Below are 23,257 nucleotides of genomic sequence, written 5' to 3' on the forward strand. Positions count from 1 at the left end.
TACGAGGCTTCCCCTCCTTAACTGTTGGGGGTGATTCCTTCTCTCCTGTACCAAGAAGAGCATAACGGTTATCTATTACCACAGCAGGAGGGTTCGCAGCAGGGGTGGAGCACTGCCTGCTGACAGAAGTAACCAGCTGCCAGTGTCCACCCTGAGCCATCTCCTCCTCCACTGGTGTTTCAGTAGTCCTGTGAACTGGGACAGCTACGTCAGCTGTCTCCACATGGATACTGTCCAGGAATTGCTAGTTTTTTTCTGGACATTGGACCCACATTTAAATGCTGGGCTACTCTCAGTTTGACCCCAAAGGCAAAGGGTTCCCTATATCCCCATTATAACCCCAATTCTTTGTATTAAACTTTTACCATTAGGTCCCTTCATCGCAGAGCTGTTTTTTGGTTAAGGAGGGCTGAGGCTCATTAATGCTGCTCCTTATTTGGACAGAGGAGCTACTTCTTACAGGACAAGGTCAGGCACATTTTTCCCTAAAAGTAAAGAGTGACATTCACCTCAATTCAAAATATTGGCACAAGGTCCTGTGTATCTCTTATTCCCTACCTAAGCTCTTAATAGGAGGTTTACATAGTGTATGGAGCTTTTGTATGTCCTCTGCGCTGGGGGTGAATTTCACCAAGGAGACACTAATTCAGACCAAGCAAATCCAAAGCCGGGTCTCTTGTATGACAACACAGACCACTTATCATTGCAGCTGGCTGAAAAAAAAAGGCGGGGAGAGGGGAGGAACTGTGATTTGTTTTTAATTTCCAAGTTTTTGAAGAAAAAAATTAAATTAAAAATGTTGTCACAACTGAAAAACACTTAACTACAAATGGCCAAATAATGGGAAATGTTTTTGCCCGAAAACATAATTTAAATGTTTCCCATTTTATAAAATGTTGGCAATGTTAAAATTTTGACCTGCTCTATTTATCATTATCCCACTTGTGCTGGTACTTTTTTTCAATGCTTGCAAATATGTAGTCAAGAGTAATTTCAAAATGGCTTCACAAAAATGTTCCTATAAAAGCATGGTTGGGTTAATTGACAGCTACGTGTATATGTGAGAGATATTTTTTTCTTATTCCAGCACTGAAGTTTTCCTAATGTTGTTGTTTTACAAACTGACTACTGTGAAAATAAGAAATAAAACTTAAACTAATTTGATTTTTTTTGAGTCCCACACATGAACAAAACTGTACATTTAAGAAATGTCACAGAAAAAGAAACATTTAGACTTAAATTTTCAAAAGTGACAAGTGATTGCAGTATCTCAGGTTTTGGTGCCCAACTTGACACTTTAAGCAGTGACTCTCAATCTTTCCAGACCACTGTACCCCTTTCAGGAGTCTGTCTTGTGTACCCCAAGTTTTACTGCATTTAAAAATGACTTGCTTACAAAATCAGACTAAAAAATACAAAAAAGTGTCATAGCACACTGTTACAGAAAAAATTGCTTACTTTCTCATTTTTACCTTATAATTATAAAATAAATTGTTTGGAATATAAACATTGTACTTGCATTTCAATGAATATAGGGTAATCAGATGTCAAGATTTTATAGGGACAGAGCCGATACTTGGGACTTTTTCTTACATAGATGCCTATTACCCCACCCGTGTCCCGATTTTTCACACTTGTTATCTGGTCAGCCTAAGTGTATAGTATACAGAGCAATATAAACAAGTCATTGTATGAAATTTTAGTTTGTACTGACTTCACTAGAGCTTTTGATGTAACCTGTTGTTAAACTAGGCAAATATCTAGATGAGGTGATATACTCCCTAGAAGACCTCTGTGTACCTCCAGGGGTACATGTACACCTGGTTGAGAGCCACTGCCTTAAAGGGACCTAATTTTCAGAGAGTGAGTGCTCAGTACTTCCTGAAAATCAAAGTGTTTCAAGTTGGGCCTTGCATCCCCCCAAATTTAAGACTTCCAAAAGCAACAGTCACTTTTGAAAAATTAGGCCTTAAAGCTAAGTTTTAAATGTTTGTCCTTTCCACTCATCCTATTAAAATTGGTTATTCAAGCACAGATGGGAATCTGAGTTTTGCAACAAATTTCAATTTTAATTTGTAAAATTAGCTTACTGATGAATAAGTAATGATGTGCTGAGAAAGGAGTGAATATTAAAGCTAAGTTAATACATAATTCCCTAGGTCAGACATCTGCCCACGTTTTTGTTCTATTTGTACAGTGCCTAATGCAATGAGGTCCATGACTGGGACTCCTTGGCACTATGACAATAGAATTAATAAATAATAATTAATCATTAATACCTTTTACATCCTCACAGAAGGCAGCAATGGAATTGCACTGCTCTAAACGGGCTTGCTCCATGCACCTCCACTGAGCCCATTCAGAGCACAATTTGACCACTTGAAATCTTGATTCTAGCGTTTCTGTAAATACGCTGGTCTTTTCGCTTTATAAGACAATTCTGTTGCTACTTTTTACAAAAGAGAGAGACCAAAAAGCCATTAGAAGCTGTTTACCCCATGGAGTTTCAATGCCTACATTGATGTGAAATAGACTATTTCAAGAAAACCTAAAGGGATTTTTCTTTTTTCCCCTTGAGAGCTTACTACTGGAACTCTGTGAGAAACCATTTAATATGTACATTTTATTGCCAATTCACTTAAATAAAAATGCAATAGAAGTATGATGTTAAGTATTGTTAATTCAAAATGTTTAAATGGATTACTGCTTCAGAGGATCAAATATCCTTTTTAATACATTCTAAAGAAACAGTGTGACACACTGCCTTGTTTTTATATTTTGCAATATAAGTGGAACGTTCCTCTGTTGTGACTAGGTTCCATAAACATTAGACATGCACAGATGTGAGACTATGGTTCTTCCTTCAATATCCTAAATATTATTATTTAATATTTATATTATAGTAGCACCACGTGCCCTGATCAGAATCTATGGGAGTAAACCTGCTTCTTCATCATTACATTTAACAAATTCAGTATTCTTCCACTTTGAAAACCTTCTATTATCCAAACTCCAGTTATGTGCATAAGTAAAAATGATATTGTCACTTAGCTCCAGATTAGCTGGAGATTAGCCTATCAATTATCATTTTTCAGGAGTTAAGAGTAAATGATGGGAAGTAAAATTAACTCATCAAGTGAAATCTTGGCCCCACTGAAGTCAAAGGCAAAACTCCAATGGAATTAGATAGGCTCAGGTCTTCCAAATAGATGTCCCTGACCTCAGGTGCTTTTGGGGACTGAACCTTCTGTTTCTTCTATGGAGAGGAAAAAGTCAACTCCCAAAGGAACCATCAAAAGTCTCTGTAATGGAGATGAAGAGAAAATCCTCTATAATGACACAAGGAGTAATTTAAACCATCTATGGATGGATATTAAATTATTTCCCCCCTAGACAGACACTCCAGAAAAATAGTAGGATAGTCAAAGTTCTTTCAGACATTTTTAGTTTGCTTCAGATTTATTGAAGAAACTGAATACCCTCATAAGTAATAGGATATGAATTCTGTGGGAACCAGACCTCTTTTTTAATCTTAATTCATAACATTAAATGTCTCAAAGATTCAAACCCCCAACCTCACATCGAAGGACTTGAGCTATTTAATTTAAAACTGTTAACCATTTTCATGTTTCCTTAGTGGAAAAATTAGTTTAAAAATAATTTACATTCAAGCTACCTAGAAGTCATAAACAATTCCCAAGATGAAGGTTTCCAAACTACATTGATTAAAAAAAACACACAAAGAAATTATTACTCACAAAGCAATATTGTTTGAAAATGTATAGTCTAAAAGAGAACATGCCAGAGAAATGAAGCAATAAGAGAAATAGCCTATTTCCTTCAAGAACAGAGTAAAAATTCTTGGAATGTATATAGCCTCCACTGTATATTTCAGTGGTGATCTTCTGTGGTTCAAACTTTCCACAAACAACTTCTAGTAAGATGAAACTCCATATGTATGGCCAGATCCCCTCTAGTGTAAATCAGCATAGCTCCATTGAAGTCAATGGCTTTACAACATTTGAGGATCTGCCCCACAGTTTTGTTCATTGATTTCATCTGTGCAATTTAGACTTTATACTAAACCAACACATGGCATCACCCTGGCAGGAGATGAGCCCTTGAAGTCAATGGGAACAGCGGAAGCTGAGCCCTTTTCAGGATCAGACCCATAGTGAGTGAGGCTTCTGTCTCAAAGTGAATTTATCTTTTGGAGGCAAGAGTTTGGATTTCCCAGACATAACTGTTATCTCTTATTCCAGTAGCTGGAGTGTAACTTACCCGAACAATTAGCATTAGACCCTTGAATCAGAGAGCATCATAGTTTTACATGTTCTGTTAACAATCTATCTTTATAGTAAAACCACGGGCATCCACCTAATTTGGAACATGATATTTACGTATTCAAAATTTACCAACATCCAGAATAAAACAACATTCAATGCATCGGTTAAATCTTTGGAAAGCTAAAGCATACTAGTTGTACAAAGATTGTCAACTAAGAAACTGAACAAGTCAAACAATTCAAAACAATGTCCATAAACAACTGAATTTTTCTGTTATATGTAATATACTCCAAAGGTTGGAGGAATTCAAGTGCTCTTTATAGTCTGAACCTGAAACAGTAGGGCTCTTTATCACCCAGCAGGTTATGGAGTTCTTACATACACTGTCTGTGTGTGTCTGAAATTTACTACTAAAACAAAAGTTCCTTTATTCTTTAATCATAACTTATTCACTACTTGAAAGTCAAGTAAAAGAGTTGAAGAAATATATATATTTTTCTTCCTAAAAATCTGGGTCTGTGTATTGTATATTTGTACCCCAGTGATGTTGGCTGTCTATGCCACAAAAAACACTAAATTCAAATCAGATTTAGAATTTGACTTAAATGCACTGAACAAAAGCAATGATATAAAGGCTGGAACTCACCATATTCTGTCTAGGCACTGCAAGACATATAATATTTGCTCTTCGGAAATTCTTAAATGTACAACAGGCCAAGCTGAAGATGGACGAGGGGGGGAAGGACTCTGGGGCTTCAGCCCTGCGGCTCTGTTCCTTGCTTGAGCCCTGTGTGGGGCAAGGGGTGGGTGGGTGCTGGAGCTTGGGGCTCTAGCTAAGAGGAGAGTGACGGTTTCAGCCCCAACACTCTCCCTGTAGCTAAAGCCCTGAACCCCCACGTGCTCCCCCCCAGCTGAAGCGGAGCTGTGGGGAGCCCTGAGCTTTGGCATTCTCCTTGAGGCTGAAACCAGGAACAGAGCTGCTGGGCTGAAGCCCTGAGCCTGCAGCCTGCTCCCTGCAGGTCTAAAGCCCTGTGCTCCAGTGCTCCTGAGGGGCAGAAGCCTTGAGACCCATCCTGCCCTGCCCAGACCTCTGGTGTCCCAAGGGTTAGAAGCCCTTCTCCCTCAGCCCTGATACCCTCCCATCCTGCAGTTGCAGCTCCAACACCCCATGGCTGAAGTCCATAACGTCTTGTTCAGAGTTACGGAACATTTCAGAGTTACAAACAACCTCCATTCCCGAGGTGTCTGTAACTCTGAGGTTCTATTGTAAAGCTTCTTTCATTATGGACTTGGCATAGTCTGGATGCTGAAGAAGTCCATTTAATGACAAGCAAGGGGAAATTATGCCACAATATTTTGCTGGTGGTAACAAAGTCTGGTACAACCAGTTATGAAGCTAAATTCCTTGAAGACAAATTCAGGGATATGTCTGAATCTGGCATGAGTGGAGGGCTTACATTTGAGATGGATAAATGGCTTGAGTCTACAATATCAAATTTGATTTTGAAAGCCTGATGATATCACCAGTGGGCAGGAATGTTTGAATCTACTTGTGTAGCTGTTCCTGCTGGCTGGATCTCATATTCAACTCCCTCACCCCCACAGGGTTGCTGTACCTGCTGCATGTGCTGCTGTACTAGGGTTAATTACTGCCTAGTATCAAGCCTTTCATTCCTGAATAAGATAATAGAGAAGTAGCCAAAGGACTCACCTAATTGAAGCTGATATTCTAAATCCAGCATAATCTGGATTCAGATGAGGAATGGGATGGAAACAGCTTTTATGGCACTGATGGATAATCTCTGGCTGTCATTGGATGGTGGGCAGACATCTATTTTCATCCTCTTGGACCTCTGTGCAGAATTTGTTATTGTTGACTATGAGACATTGCTCTCTCACTTAAGAAAGGTGGCAGATTAGATTAGATTATGCCTAGGGGAATTCACTCAGTAGTTCAAATTCTTCTGGGGGGGGGGTGAACTTAAAACAAGAAAAAGAGCACCTCTGCCACTAGATTCCACACTTGTGGACTCCCACAAGGATCAATTTTCTCTCCAGTCCTGTTCAACACCTATGTGCAGCACTAGCTGAAGTGGCAAGGTGGCATGGTCTTAAGTGCCAGCAATATGCAGATGACACACACAGCTACAGCTTTATTTATCTTTCAATCAATATGACCATACTACTACAACCAAGATTGATGGCCCAGTACTTGCACAAAATCAGTTCACAGATGAAGAGCAGCTGGCTGAAGATGAACTTGAGAAAGACAGTGGTGATGCTGGTGTGCAGAAGAAAGCACTCTGAACAGTTTGCAGCCAACAATACAGTCTCCTTTGGGTACACGTTGACCATTAGTCATTTCAACCTGCTGTTTCTGATTCCTCACTGACACTAACCTCTCATACAGCAACATCCACAATTAACTCTTTCTACCATCTTTGGTTGGCTAAGAGACTCCATGACATCACCACAGATGACCTGGCCGTCATTGACTATACATGCCAACACAAAAAACAACACAAGCATATAGGAACAAAATTAGAAAGGCCAAAGCAGAAAATGTGATTTGTTAGTCTCGGGTGCCACAAGGACTCCTCGTTGTTTTTACCATAAGTGGATACGTTCATGGTTGCAAAGATACAAGGAGATGCATAAGTGCCTCAAGATGATGTGCCTGAGTGCCTGGAATCAGCATTCTGCATAGACTCATTGAAGTGAATAGAGATGAGGTACATGAAGACACCAGTACCAGGCACAATGAGATGTCTACCGCGCAAATCAAAAAGCAGGTGCTCCCGTGTCAGCAGGGCTCCAAAGACAAGGAAGCGAGTGCCCAGACAGTGAGCTGCACCAGTGCCTTGAGCCACTGTAATGCTCTAGGACAAACACGGCGTGGTGTACCTGTGCCTAGGAGCAATGAGCTGTACCAGTGCTGCTTAGACAGAGCCAGGCAGGTCCTGAGGGAGGCCTGCACCAGTCAGTCGCGACGAGGGCAGCTGAGGCTCACGCCGTGCAGGGCACAGCAGCCCCTCGCCCAGGCTCGGGAGGGCAGGTCGGCCTGCTCCCCTTCCAGCGAGCTCCTCAGCCTTCAGGGGAAGCCCTGGCTGCCAGCTGAGGCGGAGTCGGAAGCACGAAAGCACTGGGCGCTATTGGGCGGGACTGACAGCAGCAGCAGGAGGAGCTGGAGCTGCAGCGGCGGTGCTGGGTCGCGGAGCTGTGACTGAGCCCGGACAGCGGCGGCGGCGGCGAGCGAGAGCAGCAGCAGCAGCAGCAGCGGCGGGCGCTGGGACAGTCGCGAAGCCTGGGGGATCCCCGGGAGCCAGCGCTCGCGGCTCATGAGCCCGGGGCGGAGCCGCAGCCGCCTCTCGCCACCGCGGCTTTGCGGGTGAATGAACCTGCCTCCCCCACCGTCTCCACTAGCGCGAGTGGCTTCCCCGGGGTCCCGGACCCTCGCTTCTCCCGACACAAAATGGACGGTTTCGCCGGCAGTTTGGGTAAGTGGCGGAGCCTGTAGCATCCAACTCCCGGGGAAAGTCCGGGGCAGGGGGGCCCACCCCTCGTGCACGCCCCCTGCACGCCACACAGCGGCGGGGCTGTAAAGCTGCCCTTGAGGGCGATGAGACCCCCACTCGCGGGGTGGACTTTAGCAAGTGCAAGAGTCTCCTTCAGGTCCCATGTGCTGCCTGAATGTGTGCGGGTTGAAAGGGGACTGCGGGGTTTACTTCAGGGTGTTACTATTTTTTTTTTTTTTTGCTTTAGCAGCTGTCAAGCAAAGATCCTCCCGAGATCTCTGTTCTCATTTGCACAGTCACGAATCCGCTTAAAATCCTAGCCGGGCAGAAACACGCGGGAGGAACTAACCTCTATAAAACCTGGGGCTCCCGCCCTCGTCCGTTTCGGGCGCGGGGGGATGGTTAGTTTTTGGCTGGGTGGAAGGCGGGTGTCCTGTGCCGTGGTGGGGGACTGTGGGCATGGGGAGCTACGCCAGCGAGCGGATGGGAGGGAGCGAAAGTTGGGGGGCCAGGGTGGAGTGTGGGTTGCCTTCCAGGCGCTTGGGTCGCCACCTGCTTAGCAGCTTCTTTGCCAACCACAAGGTCCAGGCAGGTGCTTTGGCCTCTGCCTTCACGGGAGCTCCTCTGGGGCCGGATGGCATCTGGGGCATCCAGTGTGAGGAAATAGTATGGGGTGAAGGGGAGCCGCTTCATTCAGAAACCGGGAGGAGGGAACCTCACTCTCATTATGGTAGCACTCTCCAAGTTATGCCCAAATCCATGTTTTCAGTCCTGAATTTAATGAATCTACCTTTCATACACAGTTCTGTGCTTATACCGGGTTCTGTATCACACACAGCTAGAAGTGTGCAAAATCTGAGAGTTACAGCCTCCAGTTTTCTCATTGATTGACTCTTGATCAGAAAGTATTGTGAAGCTTTCTCACTGTTAGCAATTTTTAGGTTAACTGCATACGTTCTAAATGCCTGAATTTCACCCACGTGTGACCAGCAGTTTAGTTGTGTTTCTTGCAAAATAAAGGGAACTAGAAAGTTTCTCAGGAAATAACGTTTTATTGAGTAAAATATGTCTTTCACATTGCAATCAGTAAAATTTATATGGATAGGTCAACAACTGAAAGAAGAAAATGTTTGGTTTTGGTTATGTATGTGAGAATACACTCAGATCTCTAAAGAGACACCAACTTGAATCTGGTCAGTTTCATGCAAGGAGTTAAAAGTAGTTTCAGGTAGGCTTGCCCCATTGTTCTTCCTCTACCATTTTTTTGTGGTTTTACAGTTACATTTTCATGTTAAATCTCCCCCCCCCCTTTCTGCTGTGTGAAAGACTCACCCAGAGGAAACTGACCAAGATCCTAATCCTGCAATAAGCACTGTTTAGAAGAGTCCTGTGCCTGGGTAAAGTACATTTGCAGGATTGGGTCCCAGATGATTTAGAGGAGAAATGCTTGACAGCATCTTTAGCTGGTATAAACTGTCATAGCTCCATTGAATTCAATTGAGCTACAACAATCTATGCAAATTGAGAATCTGGTCCACGGAATACACACAAAGTGTCAAAATATGATATTTTTCCCCCTTATTTCTCACAGTCATGCATCCTCTTAGGAGTTACATGTAACAATAAAAGGAAAAATAGTTTCACAAATGTGTGTGGTTTTTTTTTAAAGTTGTTGGTATTCTAAAAATCTTAGAATAAGTGTTGTGTATGTTTCTAGCTATATATAGAATATACTTTGATTTTATTAAAAATATGGCAACTCAGGATAGTTTATTTAGTAACATTTTTCAACAGTACATATTATGAACACCTTTACGGGTGGAAAAGTGCAAATAATAATATATATTTTTCAACTTTTTTTTCATAATGCTATATACAAGTCCATTTGCAGTACCAAAACACAAGGTTTGTTATTTTTCAATGCAGTTGAATCTATTTCATGACAAAAGCTGTGATAGGGAGAACTCCTGCAAATCTACCTTTTGTGGTATGATAGGTCTCTCCCTATAAAGATTAGATTTTAAGTTCAATTGTACAGTCCTACTGTGAAATCCATATAATTAGAAAATTATTCTCAGTTTTTTAGAAAAAATTACTTATTTAAATGCTTTTGAGTGTGATTTATGAGCTTTTAGATTTTTGAAATGTCTTTTCTGGCATTTTGGGCATCTGCCTGAACCAAACTGGTAACCATAATTAACAGTATTCTATTTTGTATTTGGCTCTCTGCCTTATACTCTATTCCTTCTAGAATAATTTTCATGGTCATTGTATGCCTTGTGATCAAAAAGTGACACATGAGGAAAATCATACAGGTTCTGTTTCCATTTTTAACAGGAAAAATTGTGCCTCTGGGTGACATATGCAAATATAATACAGTTAATATTTATAAGCATCTTCACCCCAGTGGTGAAGTTGATCAGCATTTCAAAGAGTATCAGTACTGTGTTAACACATGAAGTGCTAGCCATCTCACCTAAAGCTATTATTTTTTTTCTTATGTCAGGAAATAAAATGTATGCGAAAAGTGCCATTTTGCTATGTGAACATTAGTGTTTGTAAGGCATTAATTCTACTGGAGTCAGATCCTGCAGCATCTTACTTTCATGAATAATCCTTATCCATGTGGGTAGTCCTATAGGCCTCACTTGCATGTATAAGGCTTGCATGCATGAGTAAGGGGTTGTAGGATTTGACCCCTCCTTTGTACCATTGTTTGATCAGGCAGCAGTGGTTATGATTTTATTAAAGTTTAGTGAGGGCTGAACACAGTTCAACATGCCTACTTTTTAATTATATATAATGTGACCTTACATCCATTGTAAATTGGTCTTTGATTTTTTTGTTTTTTTTTATAGTGAGCATTGACCAACAGCTGTTTTCTAGGCTTTGGTTAAGGAAAGGGCATTCTTAGAATTTTTAGCTTTGAAGTATGATGCTTTATATAACTACCTTGCTTTTCATTTGAGTCATGCTGCGTATTTTTTTTTGGGGGGGGGGGGTTGTGATTAAAATTGATTGATTGTTGCACTTGCTTGTAATCCAAACCGAATGATAGGTATATTGTTTGAGATTTTGAATACTTCCAGTTAATATCAAAACAATATACATTAGTAGTTTTCTGTCTCAGGAAGGCGATAAATTTCCTCAATTTGGAGAAGAGTATAGAAATTTACTTACTTTTCTGCAAGTAAAAGTATTTTAGCTAGACTGTGTGTGCATGTGTGTGCGCGTGCGTGTGTTATACCAGCCAAGCATATTTGCTGCAGAGCAAGTTGTCCTGTTGTTAATGGGGCCTGTCATTATTATCAGGAAGGCAAAAAGTTATTACAGATTGTGCCCTCCAGCACAGGCAGAAATACTTTCTAACATGTCTCTTGAAGTTGAAAAGACTTTACTCATCTATTTTCTTTTGGCTTTCTTGTTGAAACTTCCATGAGCATAAACAGATCAAAGAAACCCATTTTTATATGTAATTTTAAAATTATTGTTGAGATCTGGATAAGTGCAACATTGTACATAACACGCAAGACAGTATATTACTGAACATGAGTGAAAAATCCATGTATTACAAATTAACTTCCAGTTGAGGCAATTATTGATTTCCTTATAGAACAGAATACTGAAGTCCTTTTTTCTTCTCTGCCAGAACTTCAAAGCATTTTGGATTTAATTGTCTTGCAGTTGGGCCTGATGTATAATCAGGCCTGGGTTGTTTATGACACAGAAATGTCTTTAGCATGTTATAACAATATGGTATAAAACACTTCAAAAAGATCCCTCCAACAAAGGAGGCTTTGACAAAATGGTATCCTATAAAAATCAAACGAAGAATTCTCACATTCTTATTAATTCTAGCTCTTGAATGGTGCTCTCTGCCCTGGAGTGTCAATTAACTCTTAACTGACAGATTGGAAATATTTTGACAAAAAGATTAAATTAGTCCCTTGAAAAGCAAACCAAAAGAATAAATAATGTGGTGTTGCAGCTAATAGGTGAACACAAATATATCTTTCAGGGGAACAAGAAGGAAGGAGAGCCATTACTGTTTGTGAGAATTGGAGAAATTCATGAGAAAGTGATGTATGAAGGGCCATAATATTTGTGTGGAATATGGATACCTGTACTCTTACCACATATTGTCACTAAATACCGGAAATGAGTGATAGCATTATAGACTGGAGTTAGCTGCCAAATGTTTGCTGCTCTAATTCCTCCTTTTTGTTCTTTCTTCCCTCATTCCCTATGCCATATTAGATCACTGGAAAATCTTGATATTTAATTACCTGCTGCCACCCCTTCCTAGTATACATAGCTGTTTACCAAAGATATGCGCCTTTTGTTGATTTAGAAGATAGGGTGACCAGATGTCCCAATTTATTGGGACTGTTCTGATATTTACTTCTTTGTCCTGTGTCCCGACCGAACATCGGGGATGGGGAGCTGCCTGTGGGTGCTCAGCCCCGATCAATTTTTCCTATGTCCCGCCTGCTCTTTTTTTCTTTGCTGCCAGCTACCTCCTGCCCCCACCATGTCACGATATTTCATGTCTCTCATCTGGTCACCCTATTAGAAGAGCAAGGGTCTGGTGTACTGGGCTTCACTAAAGTCCATCATGGGCTGTGCTAAACTAGCAGATGCTCTGGAAGAAGTTGCTAGATTTGAGAAGCACCATCTGTTGAAATGGTCACTGCCTCTCTGCACTCTTTCTTGGTTAAGGTATTAGAAGAGTGTGAGTTATCATTCTGCTGTGGCTGGGCTGAGCATGGTGGAAAATGAGTAGAACTAGGTGATTAGCTACAGCAAAGGTTGTTCACCATCTATATGGGCAGGTATATGGAGGCAGAAATTGCTAGATTTTTGATGTTCCCTCTTCTAGGCCTCTGAAGTGAATGTGTAGGTGTACTAGCAATTTTATTGTTGGTACTACTATTAAGTTCAATTTAGCTCAGGGGTTCTCAAACTTCTTTGCACTGTGGCCCCCTTCTAACAACAAAAATTACTACACAACCCCAGGAGAGGGAATTGAAACTTGAGTCTGTCTGATTCCCACTGCCCCAGGTGGGGGAGCCAAAGCCTGAGCCCCACTGCCCTGGGTGAGGAAGGGATCATAGCCAAAGCCCAAGGGCTTGTTCAGCCCCAGCCAGGGGGCCTGTAAGCTGAGCCCAGCCACCCTCGGGCTTCAGTTTTGGCCCTGGGCGGCAGGGCTTGGGCTTCAGCCCCGAGCCGCAGCAAATCTAAGCCAGCCCCGGTGAGATAATTAAAATGGAGTTGCGATCCACTTTGAGGTCCCAGCCCACAGTTTGAGAACCACTGATTTAGTTCATTTGCTGGGCCTTTGTTTGAGGAATCACTCTATCCTATTCACAGGGGCTGATGAGTTGTACCTTCCTAAAAAATGAAAACCTGGACAGAACAGGATTATGGTTTGACAAAGAAAAGTTAACTTGATTGGTACCAGCAGATGTCAGTCACACTGGTAAAGAAGACAGTTGGTGGCTTTTTCACACACTGAGGTAGTCCATCTTGTTAAAATAGGAATTAATTGGCTGGAAGTAGCCATCCTTCATTATGTCAAGCAACTGAGAAAATGACTATATGTTGCAAAAGTGACCTTTTGTGCAGTAAACATGCAGTGTTGGGAATAGCTGGCAAGTAAAACTTCTGTTTTTTAAAAAAACCCAAGCGTGGTTATTTTATATTTTCTTTAGAAGAGTACTTAACATCTGGAACACTCCAGAGAATTATTGTTCTACTTAAAGTCAGTTTCTTACTCTCTAGCTTAATACTTTTTGATTTGAGCATAACTGTGTGTTGGATTTAATTCTCTGGGAAGACCTAGATTCAAAGACATAATAATTAAAAAAAAATTCATTGAGGTTGTATATCATGTTGTATGTAAGAGAAAATTGAGAGAAAATAGTGCAATAACAAATCTCTTAAAGGATTCTATTGCATTTGTTAAAATGTATGTTGTTGCCAGTTATGCTGCTGGTAACCTATAGTGAGATCCCTAGTGGTAGTCCTTTTTATGCAAAAGCAATTCAGTTTCTCTTCCTAGTGTGACTTGGAGCAGTAACTGAAGGTTTTTTTCTCCTACTTGCATCAGGTGGTCCTTTCTAATCCTTCTCTTAATAAGGGCAGTATTATGCCTGCAAGGGTGCTAAGGACATACTTCCTGTGTACCTACTCCTACATACTGCAGAGAAAGTGTTAAACTGAGTTTAATCTAGAGCATGTGGCGTGCTGGTGCAGGGCCTCCCACAGGATTCAGGGGGCCTGGGGCAAAGCAATTTTGGGGGCCCCTTCCATAAAAAAAGTTGCAATACTATAGAAACCTATATTCTTGTGGGGGTCCGGGGGCAAATTGCCCCACTCCCCTAACCCCCCCCCCCCTCCCGGCGGCCCTGTGTTGGTGAGTATGGAGGTCCATGTACTTCATCTAATGTGAAATGTTGCCAGCAGGGATACTGGTTTTGAAAGTAAGTTTGTTTAGGTAAGAGAGATTAGAATCACCAAATAAACAGCTAGGTTTTCAAAAATTCAGTTATGACTTCTAATTTATTTTTATTTGGCTATATATTAATAATTCATAATACCAGTTAATAACTAGGTTAAATTACTCTACCACTCATCCAGTTCTATTGTCTCTGCATTAGTCACTCTGTGTAACAACTTATGTTGTGAAAAAGTATAGTGTCACATTGTAATTTTATTAGTTTATTTGTTTTGTTTTTAAGGCATCACTGAATTCCAATTGAGAGTGCATTTTCTGATGCTTACTAAGGAGAAGAGCACTCTGAGCAAGGTGGTAACCATGTGAATGCTGCGGTTTTTCACTTTGGATTCACTTTAGATTAGATTTCAGAGCAGCAGCCGTGTTAGTCTGTATCCGCAAAAAGAACATGAGTACTTGTGGCACCTTAGAGACTAACAAATTTATTTCAGCATGAGCTTTCGTGAGCTACAGCCCACTTCTCACTTTTAAGAAATCTTGAGGTGGGCATTCTGATAAATGGTATCATTCCTAGACAGGCTATCAGATGCTACTGATAGTGCAGGGAGTCTTTACTAGCAGAAGTGGTGCATGTGTATGAAGTCAAGTTAGCTACAAAAGCAGCATTTCAAAAGGAGAAAGGGGAGAAAGATTTCAGGCCTAAGTTTATAGATAAGTCTGGGAACATGAAGCCTTTCTATTCTCCTCCTCCACCTCTTTTTATATTTAAGATCTTTCTCTTTTTGGCTGGTTCTAATAGCTGCGTATGCTACGTGCCATCAGTGAATGTAACAATGTTCCTTCTAAGCCTCCCCAAACCAATCCATCTTTATTAATTGGATGCAGTAGCTCTTTTTCTAGACAGTGGGTCTTTCTTCTTTCCTACTTATTGCAGTAGAATTTGTATGCTAAATATAGCTATGTTTTGGACTTCCTTACTCATTGGTTGGTTCCCCAATTACTCTGACATTTGGAGACCAGATATGATTTGTCTTTTTGCTCAGTTCTACTTTCCAGGGCTGTGCTACTGTTTGTTGAAGCAGCAAGTAGGAATTCTGGTACGTTCTCCTCTGTTGGTGATCTGCTCTGCACCCAAGTTCTATCTAGCTTCATTTTTTCCATGGTCACTGCAAATTTGACTTCTAGGGGATTTGTTTTAAAATGTGTGTGTTTAAAATATGTATTTCTAATTAACGGCAGAGCAGTACAAGTACATGCATGTATTACTAAACTGAAAATCCCAAACATACAAAATGATGATTAAGTCAGATGGGCTAAGATTTTCCTAATCTGTCTTCATTTCCACTGAGGATGGGAGATGAAGCTTTATTTTCTTCTTTGGTAGGCATGGACCAAGATTTCTCTGATCTGCAGAGATTTCTTGGTGAGTATAAATCAACTTTCAATGAACATATGGTTAATTGGAATACCACATTGATTTCAGTTGAGAGTTCTGTTTAAAAACTGATGGCATGGATAAGGTCGGTGGTTTCTAATATAAGCAATTCAATTTTCTAGGCTGGGTACAGAGACCAAGAATTAACCACATGCATTATAATTCTAATACATTTCTTAAGTTACCTCTTGGTTTTATGGGTAATAGAAAAACCTGGGGCTAACATGAAATTGTGCACTGAAATATCCATGCTACCGCTGACTAAATTCCTTCCCATAAGTGGTAGATATTGAGATCTGACCATGTAGAACAGAAAAAAAGATGGCTGGAATTTTACATTTCTTGCATATATTTGGTGTGATCCACTTGTGGTGAAAGAATACTTCTAAACAAAATATAATCCTGAGATATTTGCTAAATTTGTATGTGTGGGTTCCTTTTAGAACAAAAGACTATTTTATAGGTGTAATATTGGTTGGTAAGTCTTTTTGCCATTTGTTACTATTTAACTTATAAGAATCCCAGAAAGAGCACTTTAAGAATACAGATGGAAGCTTTGAAACCCTTTGGTATATTCCTTATTTATAAAGGGGAGCAATGGGAATACTATTAGAAGCTTAAAAAATGAGAACAGCAAGATTAAACTTTTCATTTGAATGTAGTAAAGCTTACTGGATGTCTGTGTCTTTTTTGTTTCAGAAAGTTAAATAATAACTTTCTGGTATGAAAATGTAAGATTTATATGCGCCCCCCCCCCCAAAAAAAAAAACAACCCTCGTATTTCATGATCATACCCAATGGAAAGTTAGTGCTTCCTACTGTTGTTTGTTTATTTTTTAAATCCAAAAGGTATCTCTTTAAAATTATGGTTTAGTAGAGAATACAGTAAATTTTAATAGTATATGAATAAGAAATAAAAAAAAATCCAGTCCTTATTGCAAATATAGTTATAAGACAAAGCTAGAAAAGGGAGCTGTGAGCTCCTATGACAACTTCACAGCAGCGATCTACTAACAACTACTATACTTAGAGCTTCCTCTTGGTTTTTAGAATCTAGTGCACAAGTTAAATAAAACCCACCATATTAATTTAATCCATATTTAGAATTCCAGAAAAAGAATTTGTAAACCCAATAAAACAGTACTTGACAGGAATTTTTGTTTTGTTTTTAAATATTTAAGCTTTTGAGGTGGTAATAAACACAGTTGGAATGTAGATTGTGTTTAGGAAATTGATTTGTTTCCACAGATGTTCTAAAGGTTTAGAAATCATTTGTATCTTAAAAAGTTTGTGTCTGTGACTAGTAACTTATTTAAAAGAAAAGGTTTAAATGTCACAAATTTAGCCCTAAATCCTTCAGTCAGATTTGTGTCTGTTTAAATGTGTGCACAGATCTGATTGCAGCAGGAAAGGGACTATAACTTGTGTATCTTTGTCTCCCAGAATTTTTGGACTGAATTTCAAATGTATGAGTGAGGGTATACCATATGTGAGTGGGGGCAGGAGTGGAGATATAGTCCTTCATTTTCCAAATGTAAAAAATCTGCTTGAGAGCTTTGTAGAGTTCTCTTATTTTTTTTCTTCACATTAAAAACCCTGACTAATAAAGCCATTTATTGAGCTTGTTTAGACTTGATGATAATTCTTACATAAATAGTATCCTGGTAATTTCTGCACGTTAAATTAATAATGCATTATTGCATTTGCTTTAGGCAGAAGAAACTCATCTTTACCAAGTAAAACTGTTTTTTTCTTAAGGGCAGTGAAATGTTTTTAATTTAAAACATCTTTATAATAAACTTCATTCTTTTTTAATATCTTTTTAATGGAATACATTATTTTAGGCTTTGATGAATCTACAAAAATTAGAGCTGACTTGAACCTAAGTTGTGCTTGAAATTTGCCTTGATTTGAATTTAACCTGCCAACTGGCAGTGGTTTGCTCAGATATTTTTTTGGTCTGCAAGCTTTTCAACCAGACTGGATGCAAACTGTTTATTCTTTATCTGCATACCACAAATGTTCTGGAGCTGCTGTATGCAGATGCATTTCAAGCAATAGCTTTATTTGGTGTAAAAAGTCGCATGGTATCTATCCTGGGACCCTCTTTGGCTGAGCCATCAGGAGGGTTAGCAAAAGCCATTTTCACTTGGTTTCTGAGAAATGCAGGATGTGTTTAGCTGTTTTCTAAAAGAAAAACATTTATTATGGAAGAAGGTTTAAAAAAATTAGGGTTTCAGGACAATGTTCATGATTTATCTTGTTCCAAGTGTAAAATATTAATTGCCTTTGTTTTGTAGGTAAAGCATAAGCCCCACACAAAAGTGCTGTTGCAGCAGAGGGTTTAGCTTATGGGCCAAATTATGGGCACTGAATAATGATGTACTGGGCAGGGGGAATTGGGGTGAAGAAAAGATGTGAGGCAAGAAGCCAGCATAGTTTCGTTGCAAGTGCTGGGCTAATGGGGTGGGAGTGCAAGAGAGGGAGGCTGGAGGTGGAGTGTGGCTAGTGATGTCAGTGGTCCTAGCAATCCCAGAAGGAATAGGACTGGGTTGGTATTGCTATGAGCAGGGCTGGTGTAACCACTAGGTGGCTGCCTAGGGTGCCAAGATTTGGGGGCGCCAAAAAGTGGATTCCAGCATCACGGGAGTCAGCTGAGCAGGACAGGGTGGGGAGCGAGGCCTCCATAACAAGCCTTCCCCCGCAATGAGGGGCTCCATGTAGGATGGTCAATGGGAGCCTGCGGCAGAGCAAGGAGGTGACAGCCAGCCGGGCACAGCGACCAGCTAAGCCGAGGGACGGAGCCGTGGGGGGAGGCAGGACGCGGTCCTGAGCTCAGGTGAGCTTCACCCTCCAACGCGCCGCGCCTGGGGCTGGGCGCAGTCACCTTCTAGGGCGAGGGAAAGTGAAACTAAACCCCACAACGCAACGGAGGGGAAAGGACTGGCGCAGGTGCTGCTTCCAACCCTCTCCTCTCCTGCCCCCTGGTGGTACTGTGCCAATGTGAGAGTCGGCCCTGATTCCTTACCTACTCCCTTGGAGAGCCTGGCTCTGCCCTCCTTACCCTTGGGTCCCCCCCGGAGGGTGAAGCACTCAGAGCCTGGGAATGTTTAGAGACCCTGCGAGCTGGGGACATTCTCAACCTCTTCCTTGCTCATAGGTTCCCCTAGGCCATAAGGGACTGTTGTGATCATCTCCTCTGACCCCCTTGTATTAATTCTAATGAACAGTGCCACATTATGTAGTATTCCTTTTTGAAAGTTTATAATAAGCAATGCTCTGGGAGAGGAGTGGGGTGGGGGTGCAAGGCGGAAGTTTCGCCTATGGTGCAAAATATCCTTGCACCGGCCCTGGCTATGAGTCATCAAGTTTTTGTCACTGCTGTGCAACCTATCACTGTTTTTCATGCTGCTCTGCAGCAGCTAAGCAAAAGTATCAGCAGCAGTGGGGTCACTGAAACTAGATATCTGCAGACTTAGGGAGATTGCACTGATTTTTAAAAGTGGTTTATGTTTCTCTTCACAACCAATAACTTGGAAGCTGAAGTTCTGCAGCAATAGTTGGCATATGCTTCCACGCTCACTAGGGAAAGGCTTCCAGTTGCTACTGGTGAGCTGATCGTGTCTCAGAAAATTGAACAGACTCTGGGTGGCTTTGGCTTAATGTCACTGTGCTTCAGTTCTCCATTTGATAATAATGGGTAATAATATATACTGACCTCACAGGAGTGTTGTGAGGCTAAGTTAATTTATGTTCATAGAGTGCTTTGAGATCCTTAGAGGAAGCGGTGCTATCCTGTACAAATGCACAGTATTATTAGTTCTGCAGCACTTTGCAGGGTAAGATGGATAATTTAAGTAAACAGGTTTATTTTCTTAATTTCATTTAGTTTTTAAAGAAACTCAACACAAACAAAACTCCATAGTTCCTTTAAAAAAAAAGTGTGATCTAACTTACCCAGTTCTCTGTAAAGCATTTTATCATGATGCTGTTGTGTATCCTCTCCATCTAGCACAGCTAACTGGGAAGGTCATAGAGTCATAGACTTTAAGGTCAGAAGGGACCAGTATGATCATCTAGTCTGACCTGCACAACGCAGGCCGCAGAATCTCACCTACTCACTCCCGCAACAAACTTCTGACCTACATTTGAGCCACTGAAGTCCTCAAATCATGGTTTAAAGACTTCAAGGTGCAGAGAATCCTCCAGCAAGTGACCCATTCCCCATACTACGGAGGAAGGCAAAACCCCCCCAGGGCCTCTGCCAATCTGCCCTTGAGGAAAGTTCCTTCCTGACCCCAAATATGGCAATCAGCTAAACTCTGAGCATATAGGCAAGACTCACCAGCCAGACACCCAGGAAAGAATTCTCTGTAGTAACTCAGATCCCACCCCATCTAACATCCTATCACAGGCCATTGGGCATATTTACCACTAATAGCCAAAGTTCAATTAATTGCCAAAATTAGGCTATCCCATCATACCATCCCCTCCATAAACTTATCAAGCTTAGTCTTGAAGCCAGAAAAGTCTTTTGCCCCCACTGCTTCCCTTGGAAGGCTGTTCCAGAACTTCACTCATCTGATGGTTAGAAACTTTTTCATCTGATTTCAAGTGTGGACTTCCTGATGGCCAGTTTATATCCATTTGTTCTTGTATCCACATTGGTACTGAGCTTAAATAATTCCTCTCCCTCCCTGGTATTTATCCTTCTGATATATTTATAGAGAGAAATCATATCTCCCCTCAGCCTTCTTTTGGTTAGGCTAAACAAGGCAAGCTCATTGAGTCGCCTTTCAAAAGACAGGTTTTCCATTCCTCGGATCATCCTAGTAGCCCTTCTCGGTACCTGTTCCAGTTTGAATTCATTCTTCTTAAACATGGGAGACCAGAACTGCACACAGTATTCCAGATGAGGTCTCACCAGTGCCTTGTATAATGCTACTAACACCTCCTTATCTCTACTGAAATACCTCGCCTAATGCATCCCAACACCGCATTAGCTTTTTTCATGGCCACTTCACATTGGCGGCTCATAGTCATCTGGAGATCAACCAATACTCCAAGGTCCTTTTCTTCCTCTGTTACTTCTAACTCATGAGTCCCCAGCTTATAACAAAAATTCTTGTTATTAATTCCTAAATGCAAGATCTTGCACTTTTCACTATTAAATTTCATTCTAATACTATTACTCCAGTTTACAAGGTCATCCAGATCTTCCTGTATGATATCCCAGTCCTTCTCAGTATTGGCAGTATCTCCCAGCTTCATGTCATCCGCAAACTTTATTAGCACACTCTCACTTTTTGTGCTAAGGTCAGTAATACAAAGATTAAATAAGATTGGTCCCAGAACCGATCTGTGAGTAACTCCACTAGTAATCTTCCTCCAGCCTGACAGTTCATCTTTCAGTATGACCCATTGTAGTCTCCCCTTTAACCAGTTCCTTATCCACCTTTCAATTTTTATATTGATCCCCATCTTTTCCAATTTAACTAATAATTCTCCATGTGGAACCATATCAAATGCCTTACTGAAATGGAGGTAAATTAGATCCACTGCATTTCCTTTATCTAAAAAAATCTGTTACCTTCTCAAAGAAGGAGATCAGGTTGGTTTGGCACAATCTACCTTTTGTAAAACCATGTTGTATTTTGTCCCAATTACCATTGATCTCCATGTTTTTCCAAGACCTTGCATACTACAGATGTCAAACTGAGAGGCCTGTAGTTACCCGAATCACGTTTTTCCCCTTTCTTAAAAATAGGAACTATGTTAGCAATTCTCCAGTCATACAGTACAACCCCTGAGTTTACAGATTCATTAAAAATTCTTTTTACTAATGGACTTTTAATTTCATGTGCCAGTTACTTTAATATTCTTGGATGAAGATTATCTGGCCCCCCCAATTTAGTCCAATTAAGCTGTTCGAGTTTGGCTTCTACCTCCATATCCTCATTCTCATTTGTCATCCTGCCATTATCCCTAAGCTCCTCATTAAAGACTCCTCCACTCCATCCTCAGTGTTTAGTGGTCCCACTTCTTCTTTCTTTGTCTTCTTCTTATTTATATGGCTATAGAACTTTTTACTATTGGTTTTAATTCCCTTTGCAAGGTCCAACTCTACATGGCTTTTGGCCTTTCTTACTTTATCCCTACATGTTCTGACCTCAATAAGGTAGCTTTCTTTGCTGATCCCTCCCATCTTCCACTCCGTGTAGGCTTTGTGCTTTTTCTTAATCACCTCTCTTGCTCATCCAGCTTGGTCTATGACTCCTGCCTATGAATTTTTTCCCCTTTCTTGGGATGCAGGCTTCTGATAGTTTCTGCAATTTTGACTTGAAGTAATTTCAGGCCTCCTCCACCTTTAGATCCACAAGTTCTTCAGTTCAATCCACTTCCCTAATTTCCTTAAATTTTTTAAGTTAGCCCTTTTGAAATAAAAAAACCCTAGTCACAGATCTATTTTTGTTTATCCTTCCATTTTGTTTGAACTGAATTAGCTCATGATCACTCAAACCAAGGTTGTTTCCTACAACTATTTCTTCAATGAGGTCTTCACTACTCACCAAAACCAAATCTAAAATGGCATCTCCTCTTGTTGGTTCAGTAACTACTTGGTGAAGGAATCCATCAGCTATCGCATGCAGGAAAATCTGAGCCCTATTATTATTACTTGCACTTGTCCTCCAGTCTATATCTAGGAAGTTAGTCTTCCATGATCACACAATTCCAATTAGTATTTACTTCATTAAAAACCTTAAAGAGGTCTTTATCCATATCCAAATCAGATCCCGGTGGTCTATAGCACACCCCAAGTACTATCCCAGGGGAGCTATAGTAGCTTTTTTCCCCCAATGTGATTTTTGCCCAGACAAACTCTCTTATCCATTCCATCCCTTCTTATTTCTTTACAGTCTGCCTCATCATTGATATACAATGCCACTCCATCACCTATGCCTTTATTTCTGTCTTTCCTAAACAGCACATTCCCTTCAATACCTGTACTCCAGTCATGACTACTATTCTACCATGTTTCTGTTATCCCTATAATATCTGGTTTCACTTCCTGCACCAGTAACTCTAGTTCCTCCATTTTGTTACGTAGACTCCTCACATTGGAAAATCTTAAAACATCTTAATTTTTGCTGTTTGGCTTCGCTCAGATTCTTTACCTGATTTGGCACAGACGTTCTACCACCAGTATCACCTATTAGACTGGTATCTACACTGCCCTTCCTTCGTATGTCCATTCTCCTACCTACGGCTGTATCCTTTCTTACTTTGTTTTCTTCTCTCTCAATGTTAAAATCTGGCATGGAGATTACCTAGACATCTCCCAAACATCTTCCCCAAATTCCTAGTTTGAAGCTCTGTTAATCAGTTGTGCCAGCCTCCATTCTAGAAGTCTATTTCCCTCTCTACTCAGATGAAGTCCATCCCAAGAAAATAGTCGTCTGTCAAGTACAAGTCTCATAATAACCGTGTTAGTATCATTGAGAGAAGGGTCCACTTTGTGAACAGACATGGAACACAACCACAGAATTCAATGATTATATGGTGT

General features: G+C 40.7%; 1 protein-coding gene across 2 annotated transcripts in view; it reads left to right on the top strand.

The window, feature by feature from the left end:
* Window positions 1-7,514: 7,514 nt before the first annotated feature.
* The window catches only part of EML4 (EMAP like 4), a 263,780-nt gene continuing 248,037 nt past the window's right edge, over window positions 7,515-23,257 (top strand). Inside the window, exon 1 of one of the 2 annotated variants that reach the window (XM_030557641.1) lies at window positions 7,515-7,783. Coding sequence is in view for 1 of the 2 variants with exons in the window: in XM_030557640.1 (XP_030413500.1) it covers window positions 7,759-7,783 (25 nt within the window). In the remaining variant the exon portion in view is untranslated. The remainder of the gene's footprint in view (window positions 7,784-23,257) is intronic. The other variant, XM_030557640.1, reaches the window with a different exon arrangement.

This window comes from Gopherus evgoodei, chromosome 3 (genome assembly GCF_007399415.2).
Source record: "Gopherus evgoodei ecotype Sinaloan lineage chromosome 3, rGopEvg1_v1.p, whole genome shotgun sequence".
Classification (NCBI taxonomy): Eukaryota; Metazoa; Chordata; order Testudines; family Testudinidae; genus Gopherus; species Gopherus evgoodei.